At 42.8% G+C, this 11,925-nt stretch overlaps 1 protein-coding gene across 1 annotated transcript in view; it reads right to left on the bottom strand.

The window, feature by feature from the left end:
* PLCD4 (phospholipase C delta 4) overlaps positions 1 to 5,431 on the bottom strand; it is a 21,397-nt gene extending 15,966 nt beyond the window's left edge. Inside the window, exons 1-2 of the mRNA XM_045560086.1 lie at positions 4,995 to 5,431; positions 79 to 134 (exon numbers count right to left, since the gene is read on the bottom strand). Of these exons, the coding sequence (XP_045416042.1) occupies positions 79 to 100 (22 nt within the window). The 5' untranslated portion in view covers positions 101 to 134; positions 4,995 to 5,431. The remainder of the gene's footprint in view (positions 1 to 78; positions 135 to 4,994) is intronic.
* Positions 5,432 to 11,925: the final 6,494 nt, after the last annotated feature.

Genomic DNA, 11,925 nt, shown 5'->3' on the forward strand with positions numbered 1-11,925 from the left:
ACCTCTGGAACAGGGGTCCACACTCCTCCCCTTCCCTGGGCTGTCCACCAAGCCCTCTTCTCCTGCAAGGGTACTCACGGTCTTGCAGCAGGGATGCCATCACCCACTGCTCCACTAGTTGGCGCCAGAGTCACCTAAAGGAGCAAGGAGGAACAAAGGGCTTTGAATATTGAGATCAAAGGAGTAAGAAAAGAAACTAGTGTTTCCTGGGTGCCTACTATGTGCCAGGCACTTCATCTACATAGTCTGTAGCTATTTTTACTTCTAATTTGAGTTTGGTGACTCTGAGGCTTAGATAGACTAAGGAACCTGCCTCAAATCCCATGGACTCTGAATTGAAACCCAGATATAGTTGATTCCAGAGCCTCTGTTGTTTCCCATGGCTATCTCCAGGGAAGGCTAAACCAGGGCAGCTGTCAAACACCCCCTTCCTACCTAATACCCCACAATCTACTAGGTAATCTCGTGCCACTTTTTTTTTTTTTTTTTTTAAGACAGAGTCTCACTCTGTTGTCAGCTCACAGCAACTTCAAACTCCTGGGCTCAAGCAATCCTACTGCCTCAGCCTCCCAGGTAGCTGGGACTACAGGTATGTGCCACCATGCCAGGCTAATTTTTCTATATATTTTTGGTTGTCCAGCTAATTTCTTTCTATTTTTTTAGCAGAGCCAGGATTTCGCTCTTGCTCAGGCTGGTCTCAAACTCCTGAGCTCAATCGATCCGCCCGTCTCAGTCTCCCAGAGTGCTAGGGTTATAGGCGTGAGCCACCGTGCCCGGCCTCTGTGCCACTCTTTGAGTACTCCCCATCCTCTCATTATTAGGAACCACCATCTTGCTGGCTCTCCCCTTTTGGAACATGGAATCTCTCCGTACCCTAGCCTTCTTTTTTCTAAGTGGAATCACGCCAGCTTCCCTATTCTGGGAGCCCTTTCCATACTCCTATGTAGATTGTCCATCTCATGAAGGGCTAGAGCAGAGCATTTCTTTTGTCTCCTCTATAACACTTAGTTGTCTTTCACCTTCACATGGTATAAAACATATTTTATACTCTTTTTTATAGCAGTTATTCCCACAGTTGTAATGGACCAAACAAGTTACACAAGTCTTAGAACTGCATTTTCAAATTTTCCCTACCTACTAAAAAAGGGTACCTCCTTTAAGATATATGCTGTCCAATTTAGGACCTAGTTAAGTTGTCCTGGTAGCTAATAACAAACTTCCCTTTAAAAGAACTAGAAGATTTGATATGTGGCCACAGTGATTCTAGCTCTGTCCCTATAGAAATACTCAACTTTTGACCGGATCAAACGGACAAAACCCATGAAACATAAAGCCCTATGCTGTGTGTGTGTGTGTGTGTGTGTGTGTGTGTGTGTGTGTATACATATATATATATATTTTTTTTTTTTGAAACAGGGTCTTGCTCTGGGCACCCAGGCTGGAGTGCAGTGGTGTGATCACAGTTCACTGCACCCTTTAGCTCCTAACCTAAGCTCAAGTGATCTTCCCGGTTCAGCCTCCCAAGTAGCTAAGACTACAGGTGAACACCACACTTGGCTAATTTTTTTTTTTTTTGGTAGAGACAGGGTTTCCCTCTGTTGCCCAGCCTGGTCTTGAACTCCTGGCCTTTAAGTGATCCTGCCACCTCTTACTCCCGAAGTGCTGGGATCATAGGTGTGAGCCACCGCACCTGGCCAAGCTCTGTTCTTTTGTATAAGCAAAGAACCTACACTTGAATAGAAACATGTTGTGTTTCTTAATTTAAAAGTTTAAAATTTTGACAGTGGTGAACATCTAAAACAACTAAAAAAATCCATAAAGCAATCATTCAGTTAGTGTTCCATTAATACATACATCATGCAGTTCAACTCCCTATATTTTACAGATGAAAAACCAAAAGTCCAGAAATATGATGTGACTTGTCTGAGGTCACATAGCATATTAGTGTCCTATCTCTCTTTAGTAGGAAGATCTTATAAAGTTATCTAAGAAAGACTGAGACTTCAGGGAGAAGGTGCAGGTCACTGAAAATATGGCTTCCCTAAATACAGGACTTAGAGAAGGCTTTCTAAAGGAGTAGCAGTGTGCAGGTACCCAGAATGAGAGGGGAAGGTTGGGAAGCAGTCTCTCAAGAGAGAAATAGTTCAAGGAGGAAAAGAATATTTCTGCCTGGGAGAGACTAGAAGAAACGTCTGGATGGAGGAAGGGACATAAAGTGCTTCCTGAGAAATAGAAGAGTCTCTTGTGAGGTTTATGGAAGCTTTATGACTGAAGTAGAAAGTAATAGGTCTCTCTTAAATTTCTTAGCTCCTCAAACTATAGGGGAGTGAGGTTGGCCTGGGGCCAAAGTCTAATCTCCCTTGCCAACACCCTACCTTATCTCCTTTCTGAACTTCAGCTCCTATCTCTGGGGCATAGGGACTTTGGGTTAGGGTGAGCTTTGGGCCTGCAAGAAGATGGATTTACCTTCCCTGACCCCTGTGTTTCTCACAATGATGTCCTGAAACATGGGAAACCTGAGAACAGAGCCCAAGTACCTGAACACCCCTATTTTGGAGACTCTCTCCTCTCAAACCAGTCTTAGAAAAGTATTTTTTCCTCCTTTGTGCAAGTCTTCCAAACCCAGGCATGGCTTTTTTCTTCTACTTCTGCTCCCATTCATGAATCACTATTTAAAGCTCGTATCTAGGCCGGGCGCAGTGGCTCATGCCTGTAATCCTAGCACCCTGGAAGGCTGAGGCGAAAGAATCTCTTGAGCTCAGGAGTTTGAGACCAGCCTGAGCAAGAGTGAGACCCCGTCTCTACTAAAAATAAAAAAAATTAGCCAGGTGTGGTGGCACACACCTGTAGTGCTAGTTACTTGGGAGGCTGAGGCAGGAGGATCACTTGAGCCCAGGAGTTTGAGGTTGCTGTGAGCTAGGCTGACACCATGGCACTCTAGCCTGGGCAACAGAGTGAAAGGCCCTGTCTCCAGGAAAAAAAAAAAAAGAAAAAAAAAACAACTAGTATCCAGGTGACATGTGGCCACCATAAGAGTGTCAGTTTCAACTCAGGGAGCCACAGAATATCAGAGCTGGACTTCATTTTACAGAGAAGGAATCTGAGGACCAGAAAGATTAGGTGAACTGCCAAAGTCACTTAATGAGTGACAAAACTAGAACTAGAACCCAGGTCTCCATACAACCAACTCAGGGATCTTACCAAGACTTTGCCCTTAGGAAGAGTCTGAAGCAGGTTGACGCAAGGCTCGGAATCAATGAGGGACATTGACATTTTGTCTCACTCCTCCATCATTTTTTGTTCCCTCTGTATTCCACTGAGTAGCCTTTCTTTTCTTTCTTCCCATTTTCTTTCCTTTCCTCAATCCATGCCTGGCTCAGTCCTTTTCCTTTCTCCCCAGATCACTCTTCTCTCTTTTCATTCTCTCTGTGTTTTCCTATTTGCTCACTTAAGTCAGCCTCTCCTCTTCTCATCCTTCTCATCCCTTCTCCCCTTCACCCCTTCCTGTAGGTTCCCTCTTTTGTCTCCACTAATTCCCAATAGCTCTGATTCTCATCTCCTTTGAGGATTTTGAGACTGTGGTCCAAGAGGAGGACATTTGGGTTCAGATACTCATTAGCATGTCCCTCTGTTGTATCCTAGGAGATTGACCAGAAAAACTGCCCAGAGAATGCAAACTAAAACATAGGTATTCTAGGTCTTGGTGTTTCCCTTGGTGTCTGAAGGTAGGTTGGGAAGGATGGTCACAGCTGATACAGATGTAATGAAGAGGGAAGGAACAAAGGGTTTGGGGTTGGCAGGCACCGTCAAGGGCACAGAGGATGATGTCTGAGAGTAAGAGAGCTTAGATCTTAAATAAGACACTTATATGGAGATCTTCAAGGATACGGATAATTACTTCTCTCACATAGGTGGGAAAACAAAGACACAAAATAAGGTGGGAAGTAGCCCAGGGCTGCAAATTTGGTCCTCAGCTTCTGAGTGGCTTCACATCACCTAGAGATGGACTTTGGCAGAGTCGCCAACGGCACTAGTTAGATTACAGTGGGATTCACGTTGTCTCAGGTCTCTCTGAGGGGCAGGAAGAAAGAGAGTCATTTTGTCTATTCCCTTGCTTCAGAGAAGAATGATGCCTGACCTGGTTCATACAAAGGAGATGGAATGCTCTGGTTGAAGTCATAGCCCTCAGAATGTTAGAGCTTGAAAGTTCTGTTGTAACACATCTAATCCAGAGGTTCCCAACTACATCGATATCCCCTGGAGAATGTCTTAAAATGTGAATTCTTTAGCCCTACCCCAAATCTACTAGATCAAAATTTCTAAGGATAGGCTTCACGAATATATTTAATAAGCACATCTGGTACATGGGAAAGTCTGGGGAACCCTAAACTCTCTCCTGTCACAGATCAGGAAGTTGTGGTTCGAAAGACCCATAGCTAGCTAATGGCAGAGGCAGGACTAGAAGCAAGTGTTCTTTCCAGCATAGCACTCTGTGGACCAAGAAATTGTTCTGGCCCATTGAGCAGGCAAAGAATGAGGCATAAAATTCAAACCCTGACTCTTTCCAAGGAAGTATCATAATTTTTTCTCTATTAGCAAGGGTTTCTGACTCCCCGTGGGTTTTGGCCAACCCTCATTTTGCAAGCCTCAACAATCTGTTAATGAATCTAAGCTAAAGCTTGGCTACTTCAATTCTTTCTCTTCTCTTGCTGGGGATGCAGCTCACCTCTGAGGCGTGGCAGGATCACTGCTGGCTCTGCACAGCTAAGCCGTTCCTCATATACAGGGGTAACTGACACAGCCAGGAGTAAAACCGTAAGAATCAAAGAGGATAAACTAGAGAGAACCAGGTCAGATCCCTGTAGAGATGTTGGGTAGGTAAAGCAGTCTAGGAAACAATTTAATCAGGGTGGATAAATATCTGGAGGGCAGAATTAGGGACTCAGGCAAGACAGAGCTTAGAGCAGAGCTGGTCAGAGCGTCCAGGCCCTTACCGTGGGCAGGATAGCAGAACTGTAGTCCTGTGTCTGTGAGCTATGCCTCCTGAGCTCTGCGATGGTCTCCACTGTGGATGAGGAAGCTCAGCCTGGCTTCTTTTCTCCTTTGCTCCTCTTGTACTCGCTTGCTTCCTCCCCTCTTCCACTGCAGTTTGCTGCTGTGACTGGCAGAGTTAGAGCCAGATGGAAGGAGTGGGGTGGACAGAGGTGTGAGCTCTCTCCTTAGTCCAGCCCATCCAACTCTTAAAGGCCCAGGACACGGGTCAGTGTGAGGGAGTAGTGGGGGTGGGGTGGGGAGAAAAGGATTAAGGGAACCAGGGTGGAGCCTGGGTGGAGCCTGGCTGTCCATCTTTATGCTAGCCCTCACTGACCTCAATCCCACAGTAGCTCTCAAAGTGAAACCTAAGGAGTGTCTGAGTTGCAGTGCTCTGCGAATCATGGCTTTTCATTCTGGTCTGTCTCTACATATAATCCAGCTGTTTTTGCCCTTATTTCATCTGGCTCCTTTCCATAGTGTCTGTTTCCATCTGCCTGCTCCTGTGTCTCTGCATCCTGCCTTGCAGGGCACTGTCTAGCTCTGTCACACAGGGAAATGAAGAATTAGGATACAAAAGGAGGAAGATGAGAAAGGGAGGAGAAGAATCATCTTAGAGGGTAGAGGGACAGGTTGGTTAGTATCTATGTATATTTTAGGCACTTGCTAAATATTGAAAGAATACATATCTGAATGTGTGAAACAATTCATTTCTTTTTTTACATTCATTAATTCCTTCTGCAAGCATTTGTTCTGCACATCCAGTGTGCCAGGACATACATGCATGTTTATAAAGTGTGTGTAGAGATGAAGCAGACTCATGACATGTACGAATCCAGAGCAGAGAGAGGAGCACAAGACTAGAAAGATAATCTCCAGGAAAGGAAGGTAATGAACTCCTTACAAGGATGAATGAATAGGCACCTCAAACAGGAACCAAGCCTGAGGAAAGAGGTTCACATTAGGAGAGGAATAGGGGATTGTAAAAGGCTTTGTTATGACCTCATACTTCACAGTGAGAAACTGAGGCCAAGGGAGGTTTAGGCAATGTCTTGGACTTACATGTGTCAGCAGCAGAGACAACCAGCCCCTTGCACACTCCCAAGCACTGTGATCTGGGATCTACTTTTGTTCTGCCTTGGGAAGACTGTGGGGTATGACTCTGGACCAGCGGATGGCAGTTAAGGCAGTTGAGGGCGGAGGACACAGCCTTATACCTGGATTTCTGTGGGATCCTTTTCCAGTGAGGTGTATCTTTTTTTTTTTCTTTGAGACAGAGTCTCGCTCTTTTGCCCTGGCTAGAGTGCCGTGGCATCAGCCTAGCTCACAGCAACCTCAGACTCCTGGGCTCAAGCAATCCTTCTGCCTCAGCCTCCCGAGTAGCTGGGACTACAGGCATGCGCCACCATGCCCGGCTAATTTTTTTCTATATATATATTTAGCTGTCCAAATCATTTCTTTCTATTTTTAGTAGAGATGGGGTCTCGCTCTTGCTCAGGCTGGTCTCAAACTCCTGACCTCAAGCGATCCTCCCGCCCCGGCCTCCCGGAGTGCTAGGATTACAGGCGTGAGCCACCATGCCCGGCCTAGTGAGGTGTATCTTAATCATAGGCACAGAGGGAACTGTGCGAAATGGTGTGATTTTAAGCGTGCTGAGATCTAGCTGCCTCTTGTGGTTCCCCCAAACACTCCTTAACTGCCTAATATTGTATCATTAGTGATTATTTATAGCTAAACACTTTTAGTCCCATTAAAATAAAATCCTCATAAGTGATTAAAAGTCAGGATAGTGGTCATTTTGGGAAGGAGAGAGGAATTGTGATAAGATGGGGAACACAGCTGGTTTCTGGAATAGCTGGCCAAGTTCTCTTTCTAGTCCTGAGTGCTAAAATTTTTTAATTTCTTTCTTTCTTTCTTTTTTTTTTTTTGAGGCAGAGTCCCACTCTGTCACTCTGGCTAGAGTGCCGTGGCGTCAGCCTAGCTCACAGCAACTTCAAACTCCTGGGCTCAAGCAATCCTCCTGCCTCAGCCTCCCAAGTAGCTGGGACTACAGGCATGCGCCACCATGCCCGGCTAATTTTTTCTATATATTTTTAGTTGTCCAGCTAATTTCTTTCTATTTTTTAGTAGAGACGGGGTCTCACTCTTGCTCAGGCTGGTTTCGAACTCCTGAGCTCAAACGATCAGTCCGTCTCGGCCTCCCAGAGTGCTAGGATTACAGGCGTGAGCCACCGCGCCTGGCCCTAAAATTTTATAATTTCTTAAGCTATATATTTTCTTTATGTAGTTTTCTATATCTGTGTTATATTTTACAATAGAAGAGTTTTAAATTTTTGCAACTGGTAATTTTTGAAGGCTTAATAGTTTTAAATAATTTATACCTAGGTTGAGTTGACCATACTCTTTATTGAGAGCAGGTTTTGACAGAGGAAGAGTATGAAGGGAGGGGAGGCATTAAGAGGAAGGTCATTCATGTCCCAGGAATAGGAAGCCTGAGGGGGGGCATCACAATTCAAACTGTGCTGATTTCAGATTTGACTTAATAGAAGCCTGTCTCCCATGTTTGTCTTGTGCCCCCATTTCTACGTCCCTGACATCATTGTCTCCTCATTTTTCCAGGCTTCACCTTGCATTCCCCATTCCTCTTCTATACCCCAGGATTATATATCATTTTTCTCAGTAGTTATTTGCTTCAGTTCAATGCTGCCCAACCTCATTTCCTTCTGGGTGATCTGTGAGGGGTGTTATGCTTACCTTCTCATTTCTGGGAGAGTTCAGGTCTAAATATTCTGTTTCAACCTTCTCATAAATGCACTAGCATTCCCCAACCCATGTGTTCTGATTTTGGGGATTTGGAGACTTTCACAAAGTTAGTATGGCTCCAGAGTGCTTAGAAGGCATGCCCACTGCAAGACACTCATTAGGTAGAGGAGGGAGCAAACAGACATGGCCTCAGGCACAGAGACTGCCCAGCGGGTTTGGTTATTCCTATTTCTGAAATGTTCTTGGCCCTTCCCCCATGTTGTCTATTATTAACAGATCTAGAAACCTGATCAGGGCAGCAGCAGCAGAGGGACTTTCTGGGAATGATGCCCAGGAAAGGCCTAGAAACCCTAAATTGCAATGAAGCAGCAGCTGGCGAAGAGGAAGACCTAAACACGGTATTCTCACCCTGCCACCCAGGCCTGCTCAGACCCTCCTCCTGACACCCAGGGCAGATGCCACTACACGTAAACATCTCTGCTTCTCAGGACATTCAAGCTGGAAAATCCAAGACCAGTTCCCCAGTCTATCCAGCCAAACTAATTATACTTCTGAAATAATGCCCATCTTCTTGGTGGTCAAAAAGGCAGCTCAAAATAGTAAATTCCATTTAAAAATCATCAATATGAGAACACCTGTAGAATTAAAAGCCAGGGCATATAACTTCAAAAGACCAGAGAATATGTAACCACTTCTCCATTCCAGCAAAATTAAAAAACAGTTCTGTCACTTCACTCATTAAGTGGGATTGGGGATGGGCAACAAGGAGGCATTAAAAAAGAAACTCAAGAACAAAATAGAAGGTAAAATAAAAAATACAAATGGCATTTCATACGGAGAGACAAAACTTTCAGGAAAGGTCATGAAACAAAATATAAGTAAGTGCTATTTATAAAAAGTCACATGTACAAAAAGCTGTTACTAAAGGGTTCAAAGTTAAAGGAAGATATTTGGGAGTGGAAGGATTCCAATTTTGTTCTTATTCAAGATTGCCTTGGCTATTTCGGCAAAATTTTAGAATTAGCTTGTCAATTTTCATAAAAATAAATCTGCTGAGATTTTACTTCGAATTGAGTTTAACCAGCAGATCAATTTGACAGAATTGGCATCCCTATAATATTGTTTACCAATCCATGGAGATGATATGTCCCTCCATTAACATAGATAGCTCTTTTTCTCAAGAATGTGTCACTGTTTTCAGTGTAAAGGGTCTGCACATCTTTTGATATATCTATTTCTAGCTACTTGATTTCTTATGCTTTATATTTTTGAAATTTCATTTTCTATTTGTTGTATGTAGAAACGCGTAATTGATTTTTTTTAGTATACTGATCTTGTATTCTGTGACCCTGCTAAATTCACTTAATGAATGAAGCAGTTTGTAGATTTTTTTGGATTATCTATGTACACAATCATGTTGTCAGCAAATACTGAAAGGTTTTTTTTTTCCCCCTTTAAAGTCCTCTTTTCTTACTGGCTGGGATAATTGCTAAATGGAGGTGTGATAGTGAACATCCTTGTTTCATTCCTCATCTCATGGAGAACAATTTCAGTATGTCATCAAGAGGTTTACACCCTTTAGCAGATTAAACTGGATTAACGATGTGCCTCTCTATTCCTTGTAGAGGTTGTAATATGGCCTACCTTCATTATCATTTAATTAAAAATATTTTCTAATTTCCTCTGTGCTTTCTTTTTTGACCCATGGGTTGTTTTTTTTTTCTAGAAAGTGTACAGCTATTGTTAATGACCCATGGGTTATTCCTGGTTTTCAGGTTGTTGTTTTTTTTTAAATCATGAATAGGTATTGAATTTTGGTAGTACTCTTTTCTGCTTTGTGTCATTCTTTTCCTTTTATGTTATGTGAATTGCACTGATTGGCTTTCAAGTATTGAAACAATCTTGTATTTTGGAAAAAACCCAAATTAGATTTAATATATTATCATTTTTATGTATTGCTACATTTGATTTGCTTATTTTGTTCTGGAATGTTACATCTGCATTTATAGAAGGTTGGCTCCTGGTTTTCCTTTCTTGTGATGTTTTCAACTGGTTTTAGTGGGTGGGTTATGCTGCATCAAAAGTGAATTGAGGAAAAAAAAATAAAGTGAATTGAGGGCCAGGTGCAGTGGCTCAACCCTGAGACCCCCATTTCTATGAAAAATTTAAAAAATTAGCTAGGCGAAGTGGCATGCACCTGTAGTCCTAGCTACTGGGGAGGCTGAGGTGGGATCACGTGAGCCTGGAAATTGAAGGTTGTTGTGAGCTATGATCTTGCCAATGCACTCCAGCCTGGGTGAGAGTCAAAGTGAATTGAGTTCTATTCTCTGGAAGTTTATTGAAGACTGGCAACTCTAATATATGGGTGAAGTACATTTTTCCATTTCTAATGTTACATGTTTTTTTCAGATCAGCCTGCTAGGGGTTTATCAATTTTACTTATGTTTTCCAGGGACTGACTTTTTTCTTTATTGATTAATTGTACATTTGTTTTTGACTTCACTTTTACTTTTTTGGGTATTCTTTCTTCTATTTATTTTTCATTTTTTATTTGTATACATTCATGGGACAAAAATGCAATTTTACTACATTGACATATTGCATTGTGGTGAAGTCGGGCTTCTACTTTTTTTTTTTTGGAGACAAGGATCTCACACTGTTGCTCGGGCTACAGTGCCATGGCGTCAGCCTAGCTCACAGCAACCTCAAACTCCTGGTCTTAAGCAATCCTTCTGCCTCAGCCTCCCAAGTAGCTGGGACTAACAGGCATGTGCCACCATGCCCAGATAATTTTTTTCATATATTTTACGTCATCAAGGTAATTTCTTTCTATTTTTAGTAGAGACGCGGTCTCGCTCTTGCTCAGGCTGGTCTCAAACTCCTGAGCTCTAATGACCCACCCGCCTCGGCCTCCCAGAATGCTAGAATTACAGGCGTGAGCCACTGCGTCCAGCCCATACTTCTTTTTAAAGCACTATTTTAAGCTGTACACCACAGGTTGTAATATGGCATATCTTCATTATCATTTAATTCAAAATATTTTCTAATTTCCTTTGTGCTTTCTTTTTTGACCTGGGGGTTATTTAGAACTGTACTGCCTAAGTTTTAAATAGCTAGGGACTTTCCAGGTCTTTTTCCTCACTTATTCCCACTATGGTTGGAGAACATCTTTTAATTTTTTGAAATTTTTTTGAGGCTTGCTTGATGGTCCAGCTAAGAACAATTCTGGGAGATGCTTCAGGTGCACTCAAAAATAATATGTACAGTGTTGGTTAAGAGTGTAGTGTCCTATATATGTCAATGAAGCTATGTTCACTAATCGTGTCATTCAAATTTTCTGTCTGTTATACCTGCGTTTGAAATAAATGTACTAAAATATATTTTCAAAATAAAAATTTTTTTTTTGAGACAGAGTCTTGCTCTGTTGTCCAGGCTACAGTGCTGTGGTATCCACCTAGCTCACAGCAATCTCAAACTGCTGGACTCAAGCAATCCTCTTGCCTCAGCCTCCTGAGTAGCTGGGACTATAGGCGCACACCACACCTGGCTAATTTTTTTTATTTTTAGTTGTCCAGCTAATTTCTTTCTATTTTTAGTAAAGACAGGGTCTCGCTCTTGCTGAGGCTTGTCTCAAACTCCTGACCTCAAGCAATCCTCCCGCTTCAGCCTCCCAGAGTGCTAGGATTATAGATGTGAGCCACTATGCCCAGCCTATTGCCAAAAATTAAATCCCACAATGTATCAGGAAAGAAATCTCATTTCGTTCTAGGATTTCCTATTCCAAATTTTTTCTTTGGGTTTTTGATAGCAGCAACTTTGTATATCTGCTTTTTCCTAGCCTCCAAGCAGCAGGAATAGTGAGCAGGGGATACACTCTGAAGGCTACCAGTGCCTCTCCTTGCCCTGCTCCACCGCTGAAGCAGTCATAGGCCTTCGAAAGCCCTTGAAAAAAGAAGCTAGAAGCAGGGGTTGACTGTGTCCCACTGTCAGGCATAGAAACAACTATGAAGATGTGCTCCAAGTCCTGAACTCCAGAGGAGATAAAAATTAAAAGAAGTCCATGATAAAAAGTTTCAAGCATTACCTCTTCATTTATGGAAGTTTCTCCCACACTGGCACTAAGCTCTGACC

This window comes from Lemur catta, chromosome 8 (assembly GCF_020740605.2).
Source record: "Lemur catta isolate mLemCat1 chromosome 8, mLemCat1.pri, whole genome shotgun sequence".
NCBI classification, from domain to species: Eukaryota; Metazoa; Chordata; class Mammalia; order Primates; family Lemuridae; genus Lemur; species Lemur catta.